Source organism: Aphidius gifuensis, linkage group LG3 (genome assembly GCF_014905175.1).
Source record: "Aphidius gifuensis isolate YNYX2018 linkage group LG3, ASM1490517v1, whole genome shotgun sequence".
Lineage (NCBI taxonomy): Eukaryota > Metazoa > Arthropoda > Insecta > Hymenoptera > Braconidae > Aphidius > Aphidius gifuensis.
This window is the reverse complement of record NC_057790.1, coordinates 12,503,712-12,531,060: the sequence shown is the minus strand read 5'-3', so window position 1 is coordinate 12,531,060 and position 27,349 is coordinate 12,503,712. Positions and strand designations below refer to the sequence as shown.

Sequence of the window (27,349 nt, the reverse complement as noted above, 5' to 3'; positions counted from 1 at the left end):
TGAATTTTCACAATTTTATTGATTTCTTTCTTTTATCAAATATTTATATATGTATATTTTTTTTTTTTTTTTTTTTTTTTTTTTTTCTCACCTCTTGGTTTGAGCTGCTAATTGGAAGCCAATTGTGAATTTTGATCACAACTACAATTTATAATTATTGATTTATATAAATTATTACTTTTTTTTTTTTTTTCACCGCGTGGTTTGTGCCACTAGTTGGGAGCCATTTGTGAGTTGCGGTTTTATTTCTATTTGGATTTTTATTTTATATCCAAATTTTACCACAAATTACTTTAATTTAATATTACAAGATTTTAGTTAAATATTTTAAATAAAATCAAACACAAATTTTTAATTTAATATTATTTTAACTCTGTATTTTAATATTTAATTTATATGATATAATGGTACAAGATATGCTTTAATGTATGGGTGATGTGGTAAAACCACGTCACCAAAAATATTTATAATTTTTATTTTGCGGACGCACTCGATGGTGGCCGGACTGGAAGTATTTATAATTTTTATTTTGCGGACGCACTCGATGGTGGCCGGACTAGAAGTGAAGTTTTTATTTTTCTCTCCCTATCGAGACACACATACAAACATTTTTACACCTAAACTCTCTCCGTCTAGTGTCACGGACACTCATACATACATCTTATACATATATATATTTGTACACGCTACACACGTGATCTGTCGTTCGAGTCCGATACCAGCGCCCTCATTTACTCCGAAATGTCGGCTTCAGTAAAAAAGCAAAGCTTACACTCCTTATTCACCTCCTTCAGTCCAATTCACAGGGCAAATTTTTACAATTTAGGGCTTTTTTTGCCGGTGATGGCGCTTGTAAAATTTTTTTTATATAGATTTCACATACAAAAGCTCTACAAGCGCCGCCAGTAGAGGAAAAAAGCCCTAAATTGTAATGCCCTGTGAATTGGACTGCATGATAAGAACGAATGACAGCCCTAAAAAAAAACGCCCTAATGAGAACATCCTCTGAATACGGGTGCAGAGCCAGCAGTCCAATTCTCGGGGCAAATTTTTTACAATTTAGGGCTTTTTTCTGCCGGTGATGGCGCTTGTAAAATTTTTTTTATATAGATTTCACATACAAAAGCTCCACTGGCAGCGCTTGTGAAGCTTTTGTATATGAAATCTATATAAAAAAAATTTGACAAGCGCCATCAGTGGCAAAAAAAAGCCTTAAATTGTATAAAATGTGCCCTGTGAATACGGGTGCAGAAGACTAGAGATCTCCAATTACAGTATTTATTACACTCCATACTCAGTTTTCTGACAGTTGGATATAAATTCTAAATACTAATATTATTCTTCTTTTTGGTCAATTTTCGATCGCGTTATTTACTTCAACGTATGTAGTGAGTAGGAACGATGATATTTTTGTTTCAATTTCTTTTGAGATTTGCAAAATAAAGTGAGGCCTGAAATCTGTTAGCAAAAATATAAACTCAATCAAGTAATTGAATATGGCTGATGATGATGATACTCACAACAATGTAAGTTTTGAAAAATATGAATAGATTCTTTGTTTGCGATTGGAATTAAATTGTAAAAATACTGTTTTTCAGAAACGATCTGGACGTGGCTACAGAAATAAGCAGCGACAGACCGACAATGTAGCCAAGAAATTCTTACGAGACTTTGATCCACAAAGCAGTGAACGCGAAAAACGTAAATTACATCGTCGTTTGTACCCGGGAAGTCGCAAACACATACTGTTCGATGAGTCTGGAGTTTTTATTAAATCTGGTACCAACTTGTGTGATTGCTTGAAAGTCGATTGTCCTGGATGTCATTTTCCTTGCTCGAAATGTGGATCACGTAAATGTGCACACGAATGCAGGTAATTTATTATTATCATCCAACTATCGTCATTGCCTTGCCTTGTGATAGTCCATTACTTAAGTATTTTTTATTCTTTATAGACAACTTCGAAGATGGGCTTATGAATCAGTTGAGAACGAAGGAAGCGATGTTATTCAGAAGAACAACAGTCTTTAAAAAAAAAGCTTATCATGGTAAACTTAAGTATAGGAAAAATGTTTGTAAGCTTATTTAGTTATAATTAAAATTAGAAAACAAATATACATACAACAATTTTTTGTTCATGTACCTACTTATATATTTTTTTTAATCTTGTATTCGTTTTTTCAGTTTATATTACATGTTAGTTGATTTATCGGACTTTTTAAAGTTATTTAGTACAAAGAAATTTGAAGCGTTAGCAGTGCTGGTAGAAAGTGTACTTATCAATTATTGCTGGAATTTTCGTAGTAGATGCTTGAAATAACAATATAGTCTTGATTTAAAAAAAAAATTTTTTTGTTACTTTAATTTTTATTAATTTAATGACCGTGAAAGTTGACTATTCATCAACATATGATCTTATGCAGAATCAAGTTCAGTTTTCCAATACCAACACGAAAGAAAAACACAGTTTTACCCAAAACTGAAGATTGATAAAAGGAAAAAAAGGTTGTAATCAGTTAGCCGACAATTGACGGGCCGACATAAAATCAATGATTGTCATCGATTTGTACTTCAATGTAATGTATTTATAATTATTTATTAACAGTATAATTGAGCATTTAAAGTATAAACAATCGTCAAAATAATTTTTTTTCAATTTTATATCACTATATTGTCAATCTAACCTCTCTACCGTGTATAATTTAATCTCTTATTTAATATTAAATACATGTACTAGTCAAGGTTTCAGTCAGTTTAAGTTATTCTCATTATAATTTTATATTTATTTCATATTTTTCCAACTCATTTTTAGTATCTGGTGCTCGTAAATTACGTTTTATATATGCTGTCGAATGACTGTCAAATCGCTGTCGACTGAGTGCTACATTGGAGAGTCGAGCCATCCGCTAGGGTTTTCAGAATTTCACACACAAGTTTTTTTTTTACATAATTAATGTCGAACTAACAACTTTAACACGTTGGTATAGGGACTGAACACATATTTTCTTCTCTAGCTTAAAAAGTTTCTATACGATTTTACTCAATTTACTATCAGTTTGTACTTCGGATTATTTAAACCCTCAAGGCCTCAATGATCATTTTCTACAACGGATTTTGAAGGATATTCAATTATTATGTTTCTTGGCTATGGTAGTATGTGTGTGTCTATCCAGATAGACTGCATACCATGGAGGTGTATATGTTAACCTCCATGCATACACACATGCTACCAAGAACTTGCCAGTATAGTGAATATATTTTGGACAGGGGGGCACTGAAAATATTTTTTTTATATCCATTGTAGACTGTAGTAGGTGAGATAAAGGCGCATGTTTTTATGTGTGTTTTACCTTTACCCCACACCATATGTAGATGCGCACCCTCTCGGGCCCAAACTTCGTCCACCGATTTACATTCAACCCTAATGTGATAATTGTAAAAAAAGTAAGACGTTTGTGAACTACATTTTCAAGAAGAAGATTTAATCAAGAGGCACGGTAGGCACGGTAGTGCCTCGAGTCAAGTATAAGAAAGAAATATATATGCGTCGATGCGAATATGTGTGATGATGAGAGCTACTACTACCGTGCCTTATTATACATCGAATATTTTGTCCCCTTCCGTCCCTAATCTTTTAGAAATTTAATTAAAATATGATAGAGTTCAATGAGGATGCTGAGGTTTGGTAATGATCCCATAAATCGATGCCGAGCTTTTTTTTAAAAAAAAAAATTAGATTTTTTCGTTGCGGTAATATATATATTAGGGTGGTTCTTATTTGGGTGATGGCAAAATTTTCATCGTGCCGCCCTCTAATATTGTTAAAAAAAAATAAAAAAAATTTTTAGGCTATATAAGAAATTTTTATTTTCATCCTAGCCACCCCCTGTAAGAGGGTGAAGTTTCCCATTTGAAATACATGGGGTTTTCTTACTTAGACGTAAGAATCGATCTAAAAGCGTCAATTATGTATGGAAAAAATCTTTTATTATATTAAATCATCGAGACTGAAGTCTGCTTTGAGATAAAAAAAAAAAAATTTATATGGGTCATTCCATAATTTTTTTATTACGCTAAAATTTTTTTTTTTTTTGTTCGATTTCACTAGATTTCAACGTTTTCAATATAATATGAGTGTTATGACATTATACTTTATATATTTGATAGAAAAAAATTTAAAATAAAAGAATCTATGGGTCATTCCACGAAATTTCGTTTAACTCTAAACTATTCCTAATATTATTAAATATTAAATATTGTCTTGAAATGAAAAAAACAAAAAACATTTATTTATACATTTCGAATTATTTATTTTTTTTTAATTTCTACATGACCGTTGTTTTTTTTTTTTTGCATCAGGAAACGGTATTCTGACACATTGGGTGCGTTCCGTGGCTACCCAGTCCGTACGAACTTCAAAATGGCGACGAAAAAAATGAAAATTCTAATAATGTTAAAAGTTACTATGATACATCACTATAGCCAAAGAGAAGGCCAGAGATTTATAAAAACTTAAAATATTAAGTATTACTATTTTTTTCAGGTTTAAGTTGACAGAGTTTCTATTTAATTATTTCAAATCTGTCGAATAAATTGGCTAACGTCAAATTTGATCAGATTATTTTCAAATGAAAAAAATCAGGTCTACCACAACAAAGGATCAAAATATTTCCAAACTCCGCCATTTTGAAGTTCGTACGGACTGGATAGCCACGGAACGCACCCAATCTGTATGACAAATCGCTTTTGATCTTCATTTTGTGTTATTATTGAATTGTATTCATCAAACAGGCAAACAGCTCGTTTAGCAGCAGCATTGACGGCTCTCAACTCCGTCACTGTTTTCAAACCTCTTTTATAATTGATATCACTATGACTATAGAGATCGATCAACTTCTAAAAATCTTTCATCAATATGAAAACGAAGAGAGAATAAATTGATTTATAATCTAAATTCTAAAGTCCATAGCCGTTTGATACAATAATTTTAACTTAATATAGGAAAAATTGCTGTAAAGTTAACCTAGGCTTTGGATTAATTTATTTGGTTACACCCTTTCCTTAGCTATTTTTGCCATGATTAATTAATGAAGAAGCTATAAGCAATTGTTCCTAAGGAGAGGATGTAACCAAATAAATTACATCGTAGTCTAGATTTATTTCACAGCAATTTTTTCTATATTAAATTGAAATTATCGTGTCAAATGGCTGTAGAGTTCATTTAGATTATAAATTAACTTATTTGGTTACATCTTTTTCTCGGCAACGTTTGCAAATATTTTTTTAATTAATTAATTATGGCAAATGTATCTAAGGAAAGAATAAAGCCGCAAATAAATTAATTAACAGTCTAGATTAATTTCGTAGCCATATTTTTGATAATAAATTGAAATTATTGTGGGAAATGGCCGAGAAATTAATTCAGACTACGCATTAATTTATTCGATTACATTCTTTTCTTAGCAACATTTTCCATTGATAATTTATAAAAAAAACTATTGGCAAATGTATCTAAGGAATGGATGTAACTAAATAAAATAACTCGTAGTCTAAATTAATTCCTCAGCCATTAGCCTCAAATATTTCAATCGATTATAAAATAATTTGCTGTGGAATTAATTTAGACTAGAATGTATTAATAGTAGAATGAATTAATGTATTTGAAAGGAACTTTTGGATAATATTTAATTGATTTATTTGTCTATTTAATTCTTGAAAAGGGTGTAATTGAAAGCACGTTAAGAGGTTCTGCCGATTTTTTAAATCGAAGAGTAAGACAACAGTTTTCTTCTGTTTTTTGTCTTTTTCGCACTCATAGAAATACTGTGTTTCTAAGTCATCCACAAAAGGTCTCTAGTGATTTCTTAATAATTCCTGATCAAAACCTATTTTTTTTTACTTGAATTATTAATTGTAAAAAAACTAAGCTCCAAACCTCTTTCATTTTTTGTCCATACGTTTTGTCTTGTCTCATTTTATAACCCGATATTTTTTTTTTTACATTGTCATATTGTCGATTAGAGATATTGCTATTTTAATGGACTTTTTTTTGACAAAAGTCGCATTCTCTATAATAGCCTATGGTAAAAGTTGCCAACTTTGATAATTAATAAAAAAATAACAAGCATCCAAACAATTACCAAAAAATTACATAGAATGTATTAGTATTTCAATAATCTACTGTATAAATTTCGAAGCATTCTCATATTCGGAGAAAAATCGACAAAATCCTTTAAAATTAAAATTTTTGTTTCAACTTAAAAAAATTATAAATAGATTTGCAAGAAATGACAATTTGAGTTATAAGATGACCTTTAATTTTATTGAAAAATCAGAAAAAATAAGATGTTATTGGATATTTCGATCAATTAATCCATATTAATAAAAAGATCTGGTAACGTTTGGTGGGGCGTATGGCCCGCGTTACCGTTGAAAATTAAAAATTTTCAATACTCCGGCTAGGGTCGTGTTAAATTTTATCTCTTAAATGGTTTTTAAAAGTAACAATACAATAATAGTACATTTTTTTTTATTTTTCTGAAAATCGTTTTTTTTTTTTTCGTTCAAGTTAAGGCAAGCTCTAACTTCTGTTAGAATCAACGGAATGACTTCATATTAAGCTCAAAAAACGTGGTTTTTGAAACTCTATCGCCCCTTAAGGAGTTTATCCTGATTCCAATAGTCAATTTTTTTCTATTTTTGAAACAAAAGAGACAAAAATATTTCAAAAATTCTATTTTTTACTATTTTATGAAAATTATAATTTTTTTTGAAAAAAGTTTCGACTAAAAGTTGTAGGATTTTACCACACATGCTTTTTAAGTCTTATACAAAGTATCTAGGACGATTTTGTCGAAAGTTAGAGCGTTTTTCAGAAATTACTCGAAAACTAGGAATGCAATAACTTTTGATAAAATTGTAGTAGAGACTACGTATTAGGCTCAAACAACGCGTCTTCTGAAACTCCATCGCCCTTCATGAGAAAGAGCATTATCTGTTCAGTCACTTTTTTTTTTTTTAAAAAAAACTAATTTAAAAAAAAAAAAAAAAACGGTTTTTTTTTAATATTTATGAAAAATATGATTCGTAGATCAAAATTTTTTCGGAGAGGCGATAGAATTTTCGAATACGCATGTTTTAAGCCTAATATGAAGTCTCTAACACCATTTCATCATGAGTTATCGTTTGCCTAAAAAATGAAAACGGCACAAGCTATAACTCAAAACAGAGTAGTCGCAGAGGTTTCATATTAGACTTAAAATAATCGTTTTTCAAAATTCTATAACTTTTTCGAATGAATTTTTATCGTACGAATAGTATTTTTCGTGCAACAAAAAAAAAAAAAAAAAACACAATTTTTTTTTTTTTCGTTTCTTGGGAAAAAAAAAAAATGGCCGAATAGATAATGTTTTTTTTTATTAGGGGCGATAGAATTTCCAGAGCCGCTTCTTTTGAGCCAAATCCGAAGTCTTTACGACAATTAGTTTAGAAGTTATGAACCTTTTTTTTTTTTGGGGGATAAATCCAATTCTGCGGCTGAGCCTCTCGGCTCCTAGCCTCCGTAATTAAACCACACATGAATAGCCCAAGGAGGTATTCAAACATAGATGAACAGGCTAGAGTGAATAAGAATATTTCGTTCTGTCTTTTTTTTTGGTGCAGGGCTGATGTCAGCAGTTTCGAACTGACTTACTCCGAAATTTTAGGCTTCAGCGACAGCCTATGCTTCAACACAGCAGTCCAATTCACAGGGCATTACAATTTAGGGCTTTTTTTCACCACTCATAGCGCTTGTGAAGCTTTTGTATGTATAAAATCTATATAAAAAAAATTTTTACAAGCGCCTTCAGCGGCAAAAAAAAGCCCTAAATTGTAAAAAATTTGCCCCGTGAATTGGACTGCAGTAAAAAGGCAAAGCTCACACTTCTTATTCAACTCCATGGTTTATACACATCATGCAATCGAATTTGAAAATTCAATATTTGTAGTCTTTTATAACTTATAATTTGTAATACATGAAACGTGTGTAAAAAATGACCCATTTTATAAATTTACGTGTAATGACCCATAGATTTTTTTATTTGGAATTTTTTTTTTCATCAAATATATAAAATATAATGTTATAACACTCATATTATATTGAAAACGTTGAAAACTAGCGAAATCGAACAAAAAAAAAAAAACTTTAGCGTAATAAAAAAATTATGGAATGACCCATATAAATTTTTTTTTATTTATCTAAAGCAGACTTCATTCTCGATGATTTAATATAATAAAAGATTTTTCCCATGCATAATTGACGCTTTTAGATCGATTCTTACGTCTAAGAAAACCCCATGTATTTCAAATGGGAAACTTCACCCTCTTACAGGGGGCGGCTAGGATAAAAATAAAAATTTCTTATATAGCCCAAAAATTTTTTAAATTTTTTTTCAACGATATTAGGGGGCGGCACGATGAAAATTTTGCCATCACCCAAATAAGAACCACCCTAATATATATAGTGCATAGTTGATATTTACGGTATTTGCGTTTTTCTCAAATCGACTACATTTCTTCCGTTCAGTCGGTGAAACTTTACAATCGTTTCTCTTTTCTCTCTTACAACTTCTCTTTTTTTTAGTGTTTATATTTTGGCTGCATTGCAGTATATTATTATTTGTTTATATTCATGACATAACCTCCAAACTACTTTGACAGCATAAATAAATTGTTATTACTGTACAAAAAGATGTGATATCTCGAGATCAACAAAAAAAAAAAAAAAACAAAGTTTTTTTTACAAAAAAAGTGTCAAGTATTCGTAATTGTCACTAATTGTGAGTATATTAATTAAGAGGTGATACCAAAAAGACAAGAAGAAAATATATTTTTGACGAATGTAATTAAGTCTAAACTATTTTAAAAAAAAATTTTAAACTTGACCCCACCTGGTTTTTCCCAAATAAAATTTCAGTATTCGAAACATATATTTTACATCAGGTGGGGTCAAGTTTAAAATTTTTTTTTTCAATAGTTTAGACTTAATTACATTCGTCAAAAATATATTTTCTTCTTGTCTTTTTGGTATCACCTCTGTTACGTACCAGGCTAATTAATTCATATTTTCTATGAAATAACAAAAAAAAAAGAAGAATGTTTAACTAGAAAAATAATATTCTAATAACTTGAAAATAATATAACTTAATGAGCCTGATATTTAACTTAGTTTTATAAAATCCTCTTGTTTTGTTATTCCCTACAGGGTAACGGGTTAGGAGGGAATGTGTATGATTGTAGATGTACCTTGATGTAAGAATAATCCGAAACAATTGTTGTTGAGAGCGTGTCAATCTGGATCTCGAATAATCCAAACGGTAAAATAAACTCGAAGCACAGAAAACAACACCCCCGAGAAATGTCACAGTCAATTATTTTATAGTATTAGGAACAGTCAACTTATAAAGGAAATAAATAATAATTTTAGTACAAAGATTATTTAATTTAAATTCACTTTTAAAATTTTATTTATTAGAAACGTAAAAGTTCGTTTGATTTTATATTATTTATTTAATTTGATTTGATTTATAAAATTTAAATTTGATAATTAATTTAGATATTGTCCAAACAAAAGTTGTCGCAAGAGTGAAGCTCCTTAAATTATAAAATAATAATTGCCATAAAAATTAGATTAAAAAGTAGGGATGATTAAAAATGGGAACATCTTGACCAATTATATTTTACCTGTCCCACGATAGTCAGCATTTAATATTTTACTTAGAGAATTATTTGTAACGTCAACGGATGTAAAATATGTAGTAGCTAAGGTGACTTTGAACTACGGTTTGCAAAAATAATTTAAAATAAAAAATATAATATTTTGAGAGAAAAGGTAAAATGTTGATTTTGCTAAAATAAAAAAAAATAATTTAAAAAATAAAAGGAAAAAATTTAATTGCTTACTCGGTATTTTATATGCCCTTGAATTTACTAAATATTTAATTAATTAATTAATTTATTAATTATATTAATACCAAGACGTAACCATATATTTAATACTACTATATTGCGCATGGGGCTCGATTTTGCTGGTTCCTCAAACGGTGCAGACAATCTCTCTGTCGCAGTCCTTAGAAGATTTAGGCAATGACAAGAGTGGGGATTCGGCAGAACTCGGAATAGCTCAACACATATACAGAAATAATACGCACACAAATTCATTGCGCATGTATGGAAGCCGAATCCCCACTCTTGTCATTGCCTAAATCTTCTAAGGACTGCGACAGAGAGATTGTCTGCACCGTTTGAGGAACCAGCGTTCCACTTATGGGAAAGCATAGGCGATGCGCAATATAGTAGTATTAAATATATGGACGTAACACCTCTTAATTAATATACTCACAATTAGTGACAATTTCAAATACTTGACACTTTATTTGTGAAAAAAAAACTGAACTATCATACTTAGCCAACCACTCGTGAAAATATTTCTCCGCGATTACTTTGTATTTCTCCATGATTAGTCCGAATTTCTTTAAAATTAACTTCTACGGAGAAATATGTGAAAAAATTTTTTCAAATATTTCTGAAATCATTGGTGAGCGGCAAAAAATGACGTCAGTAAAATAGTTCGAAAAGTAAAATGTAGGGGCGCTTTTAATGTATAATGCATAGAGTGGGTATAAGCAGAGTGAAGCCTATGAAGAATAGAGAACAGACGGACGAACTTAAATGGGGCTATCGTGCCAAAAACGCTACCAAAACCAAGAAGGTGAATTAGTTTTATTTTGGCCAGTAGATTGCTCTGCTTCAGAGCTTGGGCCACTTTTAGTTGTGTAGTAGTTACGTACGTGTGATAATATATGAAACGGTATCTTTACATGTGTAGATGCAATGTTTTATTTATCATTGTTGATCATATCAATATGTGAAGTTAATATTTTTTTTATTCAACAATAGGGATCTGACCTTAATCTTGATTCTTGACTACGAATTACTTTATTCGGTTACATCCCTTTCTTAGATATATTTGCCAATACTGATTTAATCATATAATTATGACAGAAATAGCGAAGAAAAGTATGTAGCTAAATTAATTGATTAATACTCCAAATTGATTTTCTTTGTAGATTTTTTTTATTTTAATTAACAAATGTACAAATATGTACAAAAAAAATTATACAGCCTGGGTACCAGCCCATACGGCCAATTTTTCTTTATAGAGACCAAAATGCTAATGGTAACGACATCTTTATAATGTTGAAATAACTAAAATAAACTGATTTACCATATGAGAATTCAATTTTGGCTATTTACCGACAGGGGTGTTCAATCTGCCGATGTCCAATCTATGAATGTTCAATCTAGGAATGTTCAATTCTTGAAAGTGCAATCTAGGAACGTTCAATTCTTGAGTGTTCAATCTGCCGAGTGTTCAATCTCTGACACCCGCACCCGTATTCACAGGGCATTACAATTTAGGGCTTTTTTCATCCACCGGTGGCGCTTGTGGAGCTTTTATATGTAAAATCTATATAAAAAAAATTTTATAAGCGCCATCAGTGGCAAAAAGAAGCCCTAAATTGTATAAAATTTGCCCTGAGAATACGGGTGCCGAAAAATAGCATATCTGGGCGGGGTTTAGTAGCACCTACACACGCTCACCGTGTCCGTGTGCCAATATGGCGCATTCCAAATGGTTTTTGGCGCTCTATTTGAATAATAAATACAGTATTATTTGAGTGTTATATTATTATCATATTATTATGGATCATTTTTAATAAATTTTTTCTACAATAACAGACAGTCTACTGTTTCCAAGTTTTTGTTTTTGATTAGGCATTTATTGGGCTTTAAAAATATATGAAATATTCAATTAAAATTTTTTTCCAGTAAGATTGATAGAATTCTCTACTGAATATATATATTTAGTTCTTTTTATACGCTCTGAACAAATACCAGCCTCGACATTCATTTTTTAATTATCAATTTATTTATTGTTATCTATAATCATTATTATAATATTAAATCTGTATACGTATTTTGACACTTGGCTACGACTCACACCACTCCACTATTTGTATGTGTTGGTATGTCCTGTATGTATTATATTATTATTATGATTCCGACCATTTGGAAATAGTTTACTATTCGGCCACCAGATGCCATGGTGAATAGGTCAGAACCCTATATATTTAATAACTTTTAACAATTATATTTTAAATTTCAATTACTATCATATACCTGCACGATCAACATATTTTTCTCACTAAATATTTTAAAATTTTAATTCAACATAATATTTTGAAAAACTGTGCATTCAATCAATTTTATGTTGTTGGCAATTTATTAGTAATTTTTTTATTATAAATCTTATTATTTTTATTTGTTATTTTGTAAAAAAATAATAAATAATTAAAATGATCACCTTATTTATTAATTAATAATAATAAACATTGATAAACAACAAAACACACACTCTCAGCAGCTGTCAGTTGGGTGGTCCAAGAGCGCTATTTCGCCCTCTTTGTATAAATTTTAAAACTAATTCACCAGTCGATTTTTATACACATTTTTAGCTTACGGCACCCGTATTCACAGGGCAAGTTTTAAGGCGTGTGGCCACTAGCATAGTTTTTCGAACAAGTTCTATGCCATAGTCCATTTATTACCAGAAACATCTAGATTATTCCCAGTTATCACTGAAAAAGTCAGTTGTTTCTGGTAATAAATGCACTATGGCATAGAACTTGTTCGAAAAACTATGCTAGTGCCACAAGCCTTTATACAATTTAGGGCTTCTTTTTGCCACTGATGGCGCTTGTTAAATTTTTTTTATATAGATTTCACATACAAAAGCTCACAAGCGCCGCCAGTGGAGGAAAAAAGCCCTAAATTATATTGCCCTGTGAATACGGGTGCTGAGTTCGTCCTCCTGTTCTCTATTCTTCATGGTGAAGCCACAGAGGTTTTATTAGTCCGACATTTTGTGCTCGCCGTATGGAGTGTGTATAAGAAGGTTTCCGTCACTTCCGAGTTCACCGTATGGAGTAGGTATAAGAGATTTCCGTCTGTTTCCGTCACTTCCCAGGTAAATCATCTATGGCTTCACTCCGCTTATACCCACTCTAATAATGCATATTGCATGGTATATGAAACTAAAGATGTACATATGTATCAATAGATATGATCCTTCGTCAATACTATAAACAATTCTAAAAGTGTGTAGGCTTGAAACTTTATTTGGGAAAAACCGGGCGGGGTCAAGTATAAAATTTTGTCAAAAGTTAAGACCATTCAATGGGTCAATGATTTTTAAGGTGTTACCCGCGCATATCTAGAGACCTCTTTCGGATGGCGTTTAGAAACATAATATTTCTATGAGTGCGAAAGAAATAAAAAAGAAGGAGAAAATCTTGTTTCTCACTTCCACTCAAGTATTTAGACAAAGACAAAAATTTATTTTTATTTATTGTAAAATAAAAAGGTCTCAAAGCCCTATTGATTTTTATATCAAAAATTTCCTTTTTTTTTCTTTTATAAATCTCTAGTTTTTGGTCAATCTGTAATTGTTTTTCTCAAAATGGCTAACCAGGTAATGGAAAACTAAACTTGGCTCTCCGTAAGAACCTATGTTTAACCTCTAAAAAAGTAGTCGACTTCAACAATTAATTAAAAAATAAGTAGTTACAACAAAATTAACAAAAAATTCAAGATTGCGTATTGTTATTTCAAGAGTTTACTACAAAAATTTCAGCAATTGTTTTCTACCAGCACTGGTAACGCCTTAAAGAAATTAGTACTTTTGTACTTGACTTATTTGATATTCTCTTTTTTTGTAGGTTTATAATAATAATAATAATAATAATAATAATAATAATTCCGAATACTTGACTCTCCTTTTTGTACAAAAATTTATTTTTGTTTGATACTTTCTACAGTGCAGATTCCGATCTGAACCCTATCGAAAAAAGTGTTACTCCCTGATACGAATCGGATTTGAAATCAGGCTCCTGGCCGGATATTCTCGAATGATACGAGTCGACACGTTCACACGGATCGAGGTCCGTGAACGGCAGTCCAATTCACAGGGCAAATTTTTTACAATTTAGGGCTTTTTTTTGCTGGTGATGGCACTTATAAAAATTTTTTTATATAGATTTCACATACAAGAGCTCCACAAGCACCGCCAGTGGAGGAAAAAAGCCCTAAATTGTAATGCCCTGTGAATTGGACTGCCGATCTTGCCTTGAGCGACGAACTGAGATCCGTTCACGGCAGTCCAATTCACAGGGCATTACAATTTAGGGCTTTTTTTCACCACTCACGGTGCTTGTGAAGCTTTTATATGTAAAATATATATAAAAAAAATCTTTACAAGTGCCATTAGCGGCAAAAAAAGCCCTAAATTGTAAAAAATTTGCCCTGTGAATTGGACTGCGGACCTCGATCCGTGTGAACGAGTCGTGACGAGTCGACTCGTATTTATTCGAGAATAGCCCCCCAGCACCCGTATTCAGAGGATGTTCTCATTAGGGTGTTTTTTTTCCGATGGTGGCGTTTGTGAAGCTTTTCTATATGAAATTTATATAAAAAAATGTGGTGGTCCTCGAGCCCACACTTACGCCTCTACTGGCTAACTTCGAAAATCATTTATATTTTTTATCATTTAGCTAACTTTCTAATAAATAATATTTAGTGTTCAATAAAATGGCAAGAACTCAACATCTTAAAATTTGTCTCGTTATTTAATTAACCCAATTTATAATAATTATTAATTAATTAACAATAAATAAATTGACACTCATTTACCAACAAATACACCATAAAAATATGGATCATAATATAATACGCGGATCATGCGCACTTGTGAGGTAAACACACGTAATACCCCACAAAAAATTTTGTCAAGCGCCAACAGCGGAAAAAAAAAGCCCTAATGAGAATAATTTTGCCCCGTGAATACGGGTGCAGATCTGTTTCGGATGTGAATTCGAATTTGGGGTGTCTATTAGGTAGGTCCGCCAGAGACAATAATCATTGTTTCCATGACAATAGTGTTTTTAATATTATTTCAAGTTTCATTTGGAAATATCAACTCTTCGTCGGGTTATATTTGAAGTGATAAGTTCATATCATAAAATTAAGAATGGCTGTAAATTTTCCTTTAACTAATAAATATGGTGCAATGGAGAGTTACCGTGAAAATACATACGAAGTTACCAACCACGGAACAGATGAAATTTATTTTACTTATAATTTACCATGGAAATTTCGTTGCCCAGGTATTTCTTATTAAAATAAAAAAAAAAGTCAATCAAAAATGATTAAATTTACTTAGAAAAGGAACGATTTTTAGAAAAAAAAATAAATAAAACAAGCGTTTTGAACAAAAATTTGTAAATTATTATTGAATAACTATATTTAAGTTAATCATTATTTTAAGAGTAGTATAATTGAGTTTAAATTTTGAGAAAAAAAATATTTGTCTGAATAAATTTCTTTGTTCATCAAGGTACATTCAAAGAGTATCCAAAAACTAAATCGACGAAGGTCAATCTACGCTATCGTAGTACGTCAATGGATTATGGAGAGTATCCTCCAACCGTTCACACAGTACCACTAGTTTATTTTCCACTTATAACAAATTTTAGTCGTGAGTTTACTTGTTCTGGACCCTATCGTAATTATTCTCTTAACACTGAACTTGACAAGAACTCATGTAAAAGGAAATATTAATTAAAATTGATATGGACAATAAAATAACAATATAATAAATTTAAAAAAAAACAAATAAATACACAACTTACTTATGAGTTTTTTTTTAGAAAAAGGATTTTTTTTTTTCTTTTTACCAAATATTGCTTAAAATGCTTTAAAGGACGCTTGCGTACTATAATGTAATAAGGGGTAGAAAAACAGCGCACGCAAGTTGTTACCTCCACGATCATAAAAGTTCCTCCGTCCTTTTATAAAACCAGCTGATTTTGTCACTGATTATTTATCAAGTAAATGAGCTGTCATTAATGTAACTACATTAAAAATATTTGATCAACTTTTAAATTGTCATTCATTTTAGTGATCATAGTTTTTAGTGATTTAGTGCTTATGTATCAGTCTCAACGTAAGTAAACTATGAAAATAATTAAGTTTAAAACTAAAATTAAATAAAGAAAACTCAATATTTTTCTTATAGCTTTCTAGAATATAGACAAAACAATACCGCACTGAAGAGCAATCAATATAACTATATCGAAGGTAAAATGCAAGAATGAAATAATATATAGGTATGTATACATCATCACGAGCACGTAATGTACAAATCAATAATATATCTCACATGATTTGTAAAATTTTTCAATTAACTACTCAATATATAGGAAAACAAATATGTATTTAGTTGTAATGATACTTTTTCTTTATTGAATATAATTATTATACATTGAGTTAATCAGATTTAATCAAAAATATTTGTTGTATTTTATTAAGAATTCATTTTGAGCGCATGTTCCGTATCGAAGGCCCGTTGCAAGACTGACAAAAAAATAATAATAATTCTGAGACAGCTGATAATAGTAGTCAAAAAAATTAAATTTAGTTTATAATAAATAATCAGAACTTATGAAATTCATACTTTTATTTGTTGTTTTTTTTTTAGTTATTGTTAGATTTTGATTAAGAATATAGTTAAAATTCTCTGTGTGACATATGTGCATCACAGTAAAGCGCAGCACGAGGAGGAAGTCACTTGTGTAATCTGGTGTACATCGGGAAAAGAATCCTTAATAGCCAATTGTAATCTTATCTAAATGATTTCTAAAAAAATCGTATAATTATTGCAATCTTAAGTACTCTTGTAATCTTTTGTAATCAACAATAATCTTGAAAAATCTCATGTAATCATCAATAACCTTACGTCTTATATTTGTAATCTAGGGTGATTTTATGTAATCTTGATATGATTACAGAAAATTTTAGTAACCTGTCTAATCTCTTGCCCGGGCCGCACATGCGCGCGCATATTTAGTGACATTATTTGTTTTATTTCTTACATTTTGGCGCAAAAGTGAGAGTAACTTCATTTACTTTTTATTTTATTATTTTTCATATCTATTCAGTAAGTATTCAAGCGCACTTTTAAAATTTGCACTATACTAATTATACATTAAATACTTAAACATAAGAGATTACTGGGAATCTTTGTGAATTTGTGATTACCAAAAAAAGAAAATCTTGTGTAATCATACGGTATCTTGTATGACTACAAGGAATCTGTTGTCTGATGTATTATGTATACTAAATTTTGGAGTGACTTCCCCTCGAAGATGTGGGAGATTAAAGATTCGTCGTTTTGTGAGAATTGATTGCTAATTAGCAGCAAATTATAATATTAATTTTTTAAATTATTATAAAAATACGCAATAACTCAAATATGACGTATTTAATAACCGAAGGTTCTGTTAATTGCATTAATAACTAAACGATTATATATTAAAAAAGTTGATTAAATGAATTTTGTAAATAGTTTATCAACAAGTATAGAATTAAGTTGTCATTTTTAATGCAGAATGAGACATGGAGAGACTGACAGATTCAATAGAAGAGAGATGATGTCAATAATGTATTGAATTATAATGATTCGAAAATTATAAAAAGAAAATCTGGTGTAGAAAGTGAAAATGATGACGACAAATTGGAGAATTTGATAGAAGAATGAGTAGTTTCTTGAGTTCATTAAAAAGTCTTGCTGTTGGAGCTGCAAATGTTGCTAAATATCAGAAAGAGAATTACGAGGAAGGTGTGTATATTGCTGCTTTGTTTTTTTTCTTGAGTTATTGTGAATCAATATATAAACACGAAATTTGATGAAATTTTTTATCTAAACTTTAACTACACAATCAGTTAATATTAAAAATTCTAGTAATGATAATTTCAATAACAGAAAATGAGCCCAATGCGAATATAATGCATTTGTGCGAATTGACAGCACAACCTGGTGAAAGTGGCTATATACAATGGCTCGATGCAATGAAAAAATGTGCAAGATTACCTGGAGGGATACCTGCGGAATTTCGAAAACAAGTATAATTCATGTTGTTTCTGATTATTATCAGTGATTAATTCATCTATCGCTGATTGTAAATTAAGTTTTTTTTTAAATTACATGAATAGCTGTGGTTAACCCTAGCAGAACGTTATTTGGAGCAACGTGGAGTGGATTGGCAAAAAGCTGAAATGATGTGTTTTAATGAAAAAACAAGTCAAGATGACAAGGATCTAAGCACGCAAATTGTGAAGGTAAATTTTGAGAATTTTTTTTTTCTTTCAATTAAACTGAAAGTTAATAATTTTTTTTTTCAGGATCTTCATAGAACTGGGTGTAGTTTATTTTGCGGTGCTACTGGCCGGGACAATCAGGCGGTGTTACGAAAAGTATTGCTTGGTTTTGCCAGATGGAATCCATCAGTTGGCTATTGTCAAGGATTGAATGTTCTGGCGGCTCTTATACTTCAAGTGACTGACAGAGCTGAAGGCTTAGCATTGAAGATAATGATTTATCTTATCGACAAAGTCTTGCCTGAAGGTTATTACGCCGATAACCTTCGTGGCTTGTCGATTGATATGGCTGTATTCTGTGATTTGATGCGTATGAAATTGCCTAAATTATCTCACCATCTTGAGGCACTGCTAAATGACAACAAAGACAAAACAACCGGTATTTTTTGTTACTAAATTATATACACTATATTTCTTATTTATACATATTTTTTCTTTTTTTAATCGCAGGCAGTAATTATGAGCCTCCTTTGACTAATGTTTTCACAATGCAATGGTTTCTGACTTTATTTTGTCACTGTTTGCCACAAAAAACAGTTTTTGGTATTTGGGATCTCATTTATCTTGAAGGCAGTGATATACTTCTTAAAACAGCTCTAGCTATTTGGGAAGAAATATCAGAGTACGTATTTAAATTTTTACGATGAAAATTTTAATCTGTTCAGTTATATTAACTTTTTGGAAATTTCAATTTTAGTCGAGTTATGACCGTTACTTCCGCAGACGAATTTTACAGTATCATGGGTGTTTTAACCCGAGAAATGCTGGAATTGACTGATACGAATAATTTAATAACCGTAAGTAAAAAAAAATTAATTACCAAAATAATTAAACTTTTTTTTGATAAAATTGATTGATCTTAGACAATTGTAAACATGGGGCCTCTTTACGGAATAACTGATCTTCGAGAAAAACACCGTTATAATATAACATCATGGGCAAGACCATTGAGTGACAGTGATGAAACAGATATTGAAGAAGACAATCGACTTGAAATTAAAACACCAATATTTGGAATTTCACAACGTTCGACAAAAGGTATACAATACTAACCCGAGAAAAAAATTTGTGATCTTCAACGTTCTTCTACGGACGATCATCAAAAATCACAATGTTTTTCTCCGGGAAAAAATGATAATAATAATAATAATAATAATAATAATATTTTAGATCGAATATTGCGACAAATAAATCCAATTCATGACAAAGAAAAACTTGCTCTAGATATATACACTTTGAAACAGCAATATGCAAAATTACGAGAACGTCAACGACAAGCTCACATTATACTTTCTGGTAAATAAATAAATCAAGTAATTTTTTTTCGATTTTTTGATAAGTAACTCACTAAAATAAATTAACCTAAAATTGTTATTAGCTGCAGTTTCAAGGCCATCAGTCGTAGCAACATCAACATCACAAGCAATGAATCATTTGTTGATTGGAAAAGGTGCACTTGTTAATGAAAAATCACGGCATTTGGGTTCTTTGTCAAGTGCAATATCATCAAAAGTTCACGCCAGAAACGTGTCGTTAAATTGGAAACATCAAAAAAACTCAAAAGAAATAGTGAATGATGAATCACTTACTAGTGAACCTACTAATGAAAATGGTTTGAATTATTTAATTTAATTTATTATATAAGTACGTACTCTATCGTGTATTATACAATATATCTAATTTTTTTAGAAACATCAGTTCAAATTGAATCACCATCATCGAAATACCTGCAAACTATACATTCAAAATATTCGAGGAATGACAGTGTTGATAGTGTTGACAGTGACAGTGGTAGTGGATCAACCGAGCTCTGTGATGATCCAGATAGTTTAAGTGACAGTGATGATCGAACTTCAATGTCCGACTGTTATTTTCTTTCTAATGACATCTCTTCACTGGAATCATCACAAACTAACAGTGGAAAACAAATATCAGTTGACCAGCCAGCCGTGAGTCAACATCTGTTTGACGACAATGATTTGGTTTCGTCCCTCACCAAAATAACAAGTCAGATTGGAAAGCTTTCTAAAGAAAGCTTCGATGATATTAAAATAAAAATGTCGAGCGTTGATGACAAAGACTATCCCAATGAATTTCAATCTCCAATTCAAACCAAAATATTTAAAAAATCAATAAATCAAATCTCCTCTTCGTTTATTGATGATAGTGCAGTGAAAAAATTAAATGAAAATAATTACATGCTAAAAAGTAAAGAAAAAATAAATGGTATTAATAAAGATAATTTAAAATTGAAAGAAAATGATTTCTCTATTTCAAAATATTCTCCATCACAATTTAACACAGTGAATTTCACGAGTGTAAATAATAGCAATATGGATCATAGTAAATCAACTAAATATGATAATCAAAATACATTGATTAATAATTCGAATGATGAGAAATTAAGTAATAATGATTTGAATTCTAATTATAGACAGAAACTGCTGATAAAAGTTGATTTATCGGAGACAAAAAAAAATCAAACACCGGATAACTTACTTAAGTCATTAGAGCCAGTATATGAGCATGATTGGAGATTTTGCATAAACAAAGAAAAAGAAACAGTCTCACCATTGATGTATCGACCCCGATGCTATATACCCATGACTGTCAACACATTACAAACAGAGTCATTCAGTAGTAACGAAATAGATAATATATTCCATATTGATCAATCGCCAAACATTGCCAAGGCTGTGTCACCTTTTTACTCAATATTGAATCCTAGTTTTGAAATGATGCCTAAAAAAATAAATTCTAGCTCTCCAGACACTCAGTTAACAACGAATTCCGTGGAATCAAGGTTTGACAAAGAAAATGACAGTGAAAATTTTTCAAAACTATCAACAGATTTTAAACTCAGATCAAATTTAATTAGTGAATTTATTCAATTAGAAGATAACAGTGAAATACCACCTAATAGCATCGGTGAAATTGATGATGAAAAAAATTATAAACTGAAATATTTCATGAATAATAAATCAAGTTCAGCTGATAAACAATTTGAAAAAAGTGATTTATCTGTTTTGAATGTAGCTAGTGATAATTTCATTGATAGTTTTGGTATTTGTCAAAATGTTATAGGACCCAAAGACCGTGATTCAGGTAAATGTCTAGAAAGAAGTTGGACTAGTTTAGATAGGCAATTTGATAATCAAATGTTTTCAAAACAACTAGAAGAAGTAACAACAATTCAAAAATGTTCAAGTGATATTCTAGATGATTGGAGACATCTTGAAGCATGTGAAAGTGATGGTCACAGGATCAGAAAAAATGAACATGATTGGACTGATTTAAAGAGTCTGGAAGCACGTCGAAAAGATACATTTAGTGATTCCGCATCTGGTTTTTCACAGTTAAAATTAGATCATTCACGAAATGACTTGACGTTTGAATTGCGAAAAACTTATAAAATTCGTCCTAAAATATATATTGATGAAAATAGTGACAGTATATTAAATAATTATAGCAAAAGTTTTGGGAACATGGAAGCTGCTAATAATGAAGAACCAAAACTCGGTGTTTGGACAAAAGTTCAACCACGTAGACAAGGTGAAAACCGGAAAAATAGTGACCGAGCACTGAAAATAATCCAAGAAAACTCTGTAATACTGCACAAAATTTTGACTGGACAGGCTCGAAAAAGTATACCAGATCTGGAAGATATATCTGAAGAAATAACAATAAGCCCGATTAATGAAGAAATTTCAAAAATATTTAGTCCATTACTTGAAAAAATGGGCTTCAATGAACACGAAATAAGCAAGGAATTATCTCGAATTGACTTTGATAATTTTGATCAAATGAAATTAACTGCTGGCTCGGAATTTGATTCAAAAATAAATGATGAGCTCACAAAACGTTCGTTGATCAATGATAATGGAATAGTTGATGTAGTTGATCTAGATAATATGCTGTCTGATGATGTGTCAGCCATGAGAGAAGCAAGAATTGATAAACAAATAAATGATGAATTGTCAAAGTTATCACCTAACTATGACATTAATACAACAAAGTTTAATATCGATTTATTAACAAGTATAACATCACCAAATTTAAACACAAACGAATTTGATGTATCAGATTTATCAAGTATATCATCAAATATTTTCACCCTTGACACATCAAATGGTTTCAATGAAATAGTAGATAAGGATTATAAATTGATTCAAGATTCGACAATATTATTAAGAAAATACAAATCAATTCATACAGACAAACAATATAACAATGTAACAATTGAAGAATATGATTATCCATATCTTTCGGCTGAAAGCAATCTAGATATACACAACGAATTAGAAAAATTAAGTATAATGTCATCAAAAATATTGTCATCTCACCAGCATTCGGAATCACAAACATCTAATATGCCCCATATTTCGACTAAAATTTATTCGCCGCAAACAGATTTAGAACTTGATAGTCTTATGCCTTTTCAATGTGCCATTGACAGTCAGCCATTTATCAGATCACCTACATATAAAATTAATGGCAAAAAGTGTGAGCATGGGATGAATCGACCAATCTTGTCGAAAGAAACACTTGAGTTTCGAGTTAGATACGGTTTTGAAGACAAAACGAGTGGTTCGGAATTAGGTTCTCGGTCAAATTATCCAGATGGAATAAGGTATGATAATCCGTTCTCAAGCAGTTTTAAAAAATATATTTCTGATAATACTGAAATTATGGACCAAAAAATTTCAGAAATTGAAACAAGAGATCACCAGTTGTATAATTCTATTCATCTAGATGACACAACATCACCAAATTGTAAATTTCCAAAGCATGATAGTATTGATTTTATAAATAGTTCTTTGACTTCTGCATCATCATCAACGTCGCCAAATGAAACAGATGAGAGAATGAAAGTCACATATAAAAATGTCTGTGACCAATCAGAGTATTCAAAACCATTCGAAAAATCTTCAACTACACCAAGAAAAGTTTTGAGTGATGATTTCAGTAACAATGTAAACTGCACCACTATGGACAATTTAAAAAATAATTTTAGTCCATTTCCAAAGAGAAGCACTACGAGAAAGCCAAATAAATTAGGACTCAAACTAGGTCTTTACACGCCATCAAGCCCTAATGTTAATGAATCCAAAAAAGCATAGTATTAAGACTTTCTGATCATGTAGCTTTAATGATGAATCAAAAGGACTGTTGGATTTAGTTTTACTCTTACACAATTCTGTCATATTCGGAATCTCCGTAATTTGACTACAAGAAGATTAGAAATACTACAATATATTTATATAATATTATATTTCTACTTTTTTTGCTTGTCAGACTTCTCCAACTTATAGCGCCCAGGTAAAAATAATATATAGGTCTGACAAATCTTGCTTTCTATCGTTCAAGACTTTGGTGTTTTTATATTTAAAAACTAAATTTCAATTATCAAAAGCTGAAAATAGTTTTAAAAAAATTGAAAATAGGATTTAATTGATTTTGTCACATATTTTTATCAATATTTAAATTTTTTGAGTAATAAATAATAAATATTATTGATAAATATAGGTATTTTATTGATGTATAAATGACGATATGTGAATAATTGAAGAATAATTATACGTAATGAAATAAATTGTGTAATAGGGTCAAAAATAAATAGAAAAAAAAATCGAGGAGGAAGTCACTTGTATAATCTGGTGTACATCGGGAAAAGAAGCCGCAATAATCAATTTTACCGAATTAATCTTACCGAAATGATTTTTAAAAAACTGTATAATTATTGCAATCTTAAGTACTCTTGTAATCTTCTGTGATCAACAATAATCTTGAAAAATCTCATGTAATCGTCAATAATCTTACGTCGTATATTTGTAATCTACGGTGATTTTATGTATGGGGCATGGAGTTTTATACCATGTTAGAGTGGGTATAAGCCTTAAACCTTAAATTTAAAAGCCTTATACCCACTCTATACCATGTAGACCTCCATGGTTCCGTTCAAGAAGACGAACAGCACCCGTATTCAGAGGATGTTCTCATTAGGGCGTTTTTTTTCCGATGGTGGCGTTTGTGAAGCCTTTCTATATGAAATCTATATAAAAAAAATTTTGTCAAGCGCCATCAGCGGAAAAAAAAAGCCCTAATGAGAACAATTTTGCCCCGTGAATACGGGTGCAGGGCATTACAATTTAGGGCTTTTTTCCTCCACTGGTGGCGCTTGTGAAGCTTTTGTATGTGAAATATATATAAAAAAATTTTTATAAGCGCTATCAGTGGCAAAAAAAAGCTCTAAATTGTATAAAATTTGCCCTGCGAATTCGGGTGCAGGAAGACTAACTTGCCTCAAAAAAACGTATCGCTATGTGATCGCCGCATAATTGAAGGGCGCTGGTAGCACCCTGGTAACGTGCGCGACTTGTATCGCTTTTTTTTTTTACAATGCAAACATACTCATTAATAGAGCATTATACAGCTTTCAGGATTTTTATAAAAATTACTAATTAATTTATTTGCCATAATAAAATCGAAAATCTATTGACAAATGGGTAAGAAAAAAGATAAAACGGAATAAGTTAATTTGCACTCTAAATTAACTCCTTAGCCATTCGCCAATAATACTTTAATTTGCGTTATAGAAAATATTGCAAAGAGATTCATGAAGACTACAAATTAATATATTTAGTTTAATCTTTCTCTTAGATACATATACAAAATTCATTATAAATCATTTGACCTGACAAGTAAGCAAAATGACAAGGCTATTCAATATTCAATCAATTTTTTTTAACTTCATAAATGGAAGATTTAAAATACTAAAATTAAAAGAAAATAAATAAATAAAATCTATATGTATTTGACTGATATATTATACTTAAACAATTACTTTAATTTATAAATAAACCGAAAAATTCATATAATATTAATTTGTTCTTTTACATATAAAACTTAACAAATTTATACGATCAAAATTTATTAAAGATCTAATCCAGCCTAAATTATATTTATAAATAAAAAAAAATTATTAACTTATTACAACATGATTGGGTTTGGAAAAAACATTAAAACCAACGTTTTTCCAAAATAAAAATTATTGTGTCAAGAGGCTGATGAATTAATTTAGACTGTGAATTAATTTATTTAGGTTCATCCTTCTCTTAGATACTTTTGCCATAATTAATAAATTAAAAAGCTATTGGCAAATGTATCTGAAGAAAGGATGTAGCCAAATAAATTAATTATCAATATCTTTGTTAATTTTTCAGTCATTTGCCACAATTATTTTAATTTTTTATGGCCACTATAGTTGAGGAATTAATAAAGATTGATAATTATTTTATGTGGCTACATCCTTTTCTTAGATACATTTGCCAATAGCTTTTTTTATTAATCAATTGTCGTGAATGTATCTAAGAAACGGATATGTGACCAAATAAATTAATTGTAGTCTAGATTGATTTTTCAGCAGTATTTTCTATATTAAATTAAAATTATTAAGCCAAATGGCTGAGGAATTAATCTAGACTGTTAAACAATATATTTAGTTACATCCTTTACTTAGATACATTTGCCAATAGTTATTCAATAAATTATTTATGGCAAATGATGCTAAAGAAAGGATGTAACTAAATACATTTATTAACAGTCTAGATAAATTCCTCGCAGCCATTATTGAAACGATAATTTTATTATATTATAGAAAATATTGCAGAGAAATTAATCTAGACTATTGATTAATTTGTTTACTTACATTCTTTTCTTAGCTATTTTTGCGGAAATTTATTTATAAAAAAGCTATTGGCAAGTGTTGCTGAAGGAAAGATGTGACTGAATATATTAAATAACAGTGTAGATTAATTTCTCAACCATTTGACACAGTAATTTTATTTTATTATAGAAAATATTGCGGAGAAATTAATCTTGACTATTGAATAATTTATTTCGTTACATCCTTTCCTTACATGCATATGCCATAAATAATTTATAAAAAAACTATTGGGAAATGTTGCTGAGGAAAGAATGTAACCAAATAATAATTAATTTGCAGTTTAAATTAATTTCTCAGCAGTAATTTCTATATTAAATTAAAATTCTTGTGCCAAATGGTTATGGAGTTCATATAGATTATAAAATAATTTATTTGGCTACATTCTTTTCTTAGTAATATTTTTCATAATTGATAAATTAAAAAGCCATTTATAGGGAATCTTGTATGATTACAAGGAATCTGTAATCTGATGTATGATGGAAACTAAATTTGGAGTAACTTCCCTCTCGAAATTGTGGGTGATTAAAGATTCGTCATTTTGTGGTAATATCTTATGCAAAATTCCTTATTGTGACAATTGATTGCTACTTCTTGAAGCGCAATGGAAATAAAATAAAAATCAAATTCTACTTTATTTATTCGTGTTTTTTTTACCGAAAAAAATTTAAAGTATTAAATATTGAACGATCATGGTAGTAGGTAAGTGAGTGAAAACAAAAAAAAAAAAAAAAGGAAAAGACAAATATAGATTTTCTGTGGAGATTTTTAGTTTGAAATAAGTTAAAACTCTTACTCTTAAAATTAGAAAAAAACATCAAATGAATTATTACAAAAGGATTTCTCATCTTACATAATTTTTGCATATAAAGGAATGAATAATATTATAATTAATAATCAAAAAATTTGGATATATACCCGGGAAAAAATGAAAAGATCTTCTTAGATATAATAATATATCAAGAGATCTCAGGATATCTTGATATCAAAACATATCGAGAGATAACTAAATATATCGATTATGGCGCTATCTTTTAATATCAAAGAAGATATCATCATATATTTAGATATATCACAATATATTCAGATATATCATAATATATTTAAGTATATCATAATATATTGAGATATCATAGTATATTTAGATATATCATAATATATTTTGATATACCATCAGGAGAAAAATTTATTCAATAAAAATACTATCTTTAATTGTTTGAAACAATTCATTTTTATTATTTATATATTTGTAATGATTTATTCGATTATTATGGACCGAAAAAGTACACCATAAATACTTGACATCACCAG

At 30.0% G+C, this 27,349-nt stretch overlaps 2 protein-coding genes across 4 annotated transcripts; both read left to right on the top strand.

The window, feature by feature from the left end:
• The first annotated feature begins 1,242 nt into the window (after window positions 1-1,242).
• On the top strand, window positions 1,243-2,150 carry LOC122851971 (ARL14 effector protein). The gene is made up of 3 exons (XM_044151513.1): window positions 1,243-1,526; window positions 1,599-1,873; window positions 1,956-2,150. The coding sequence occupies exons 1-3, from the start codon at window positions 1,497-1,499 to the stop codon at window positions 2,029-2,031; spliced, it is 381 nt and encodes a 126-aa protein (XP_044007448.1). The 5' UTR covers window positions 1,243-1,496; the 3' UTR covers window positions 2,032-2,150.
• Window positions 2,151-15,740: 13,590 nt separating this feature from the next.
• On the top strand, window positions 15,741-24,270 carry LOC122851961 (probable WRKY transcription factor protein 1). 3 transcript variants are annotated; one of them, XM_044151497.1, is made up of 13 exons: window positions 15,741-16,102; window positions 16,175-16,265; window positions 17,546-17,776; window positions 17,921-18,060; window positions 18,151-18,276; window positions 18,340-18,694; window positions 18,766-18,937; window positions 19,013-19,112; window positions 19,179-19,353; window positions 19,486-19,611; window positions 19,694-19,927; window positions 20,005-22,945; window positions 23,023-23,139. In XM_044151497.1, the coding sequence occupies exons 3-13, from the start codon at window positions 17,692-17,694 to the stop codon at window positions 23,027-23,029; spliced, it is 4,461 nt and encodes a 1,486-aa protein (XP_044007432.1). In that variant the 5' UTR covers window positions 15,741-16,102; window positions 16,175-16,265; window positions 17,546-17,691; the 3' UTR covers window positions 23,030-23,139. The 3 variants fall into 3 exon arrangements, with proteins under 3 accessions (XP_044007432.1, XP_044007430.1, XP_044007431.1); XM_044151495.1 differs by having other exon boundaries at window positions 20,005-24,270; XM_044151496.1 differs by lacking the exons at window positions 15,741-16,102; window positions 16,175-16,265; window positions 17,546-17,776 and having other exon boundaries at window positions 17,959-18,060; window positions 18,127-18,276; window positions 20,005-24,270.
• The last annotated feature ends 3,079 nt before the right edge of the window (window positions 24,271-27,349 follow it).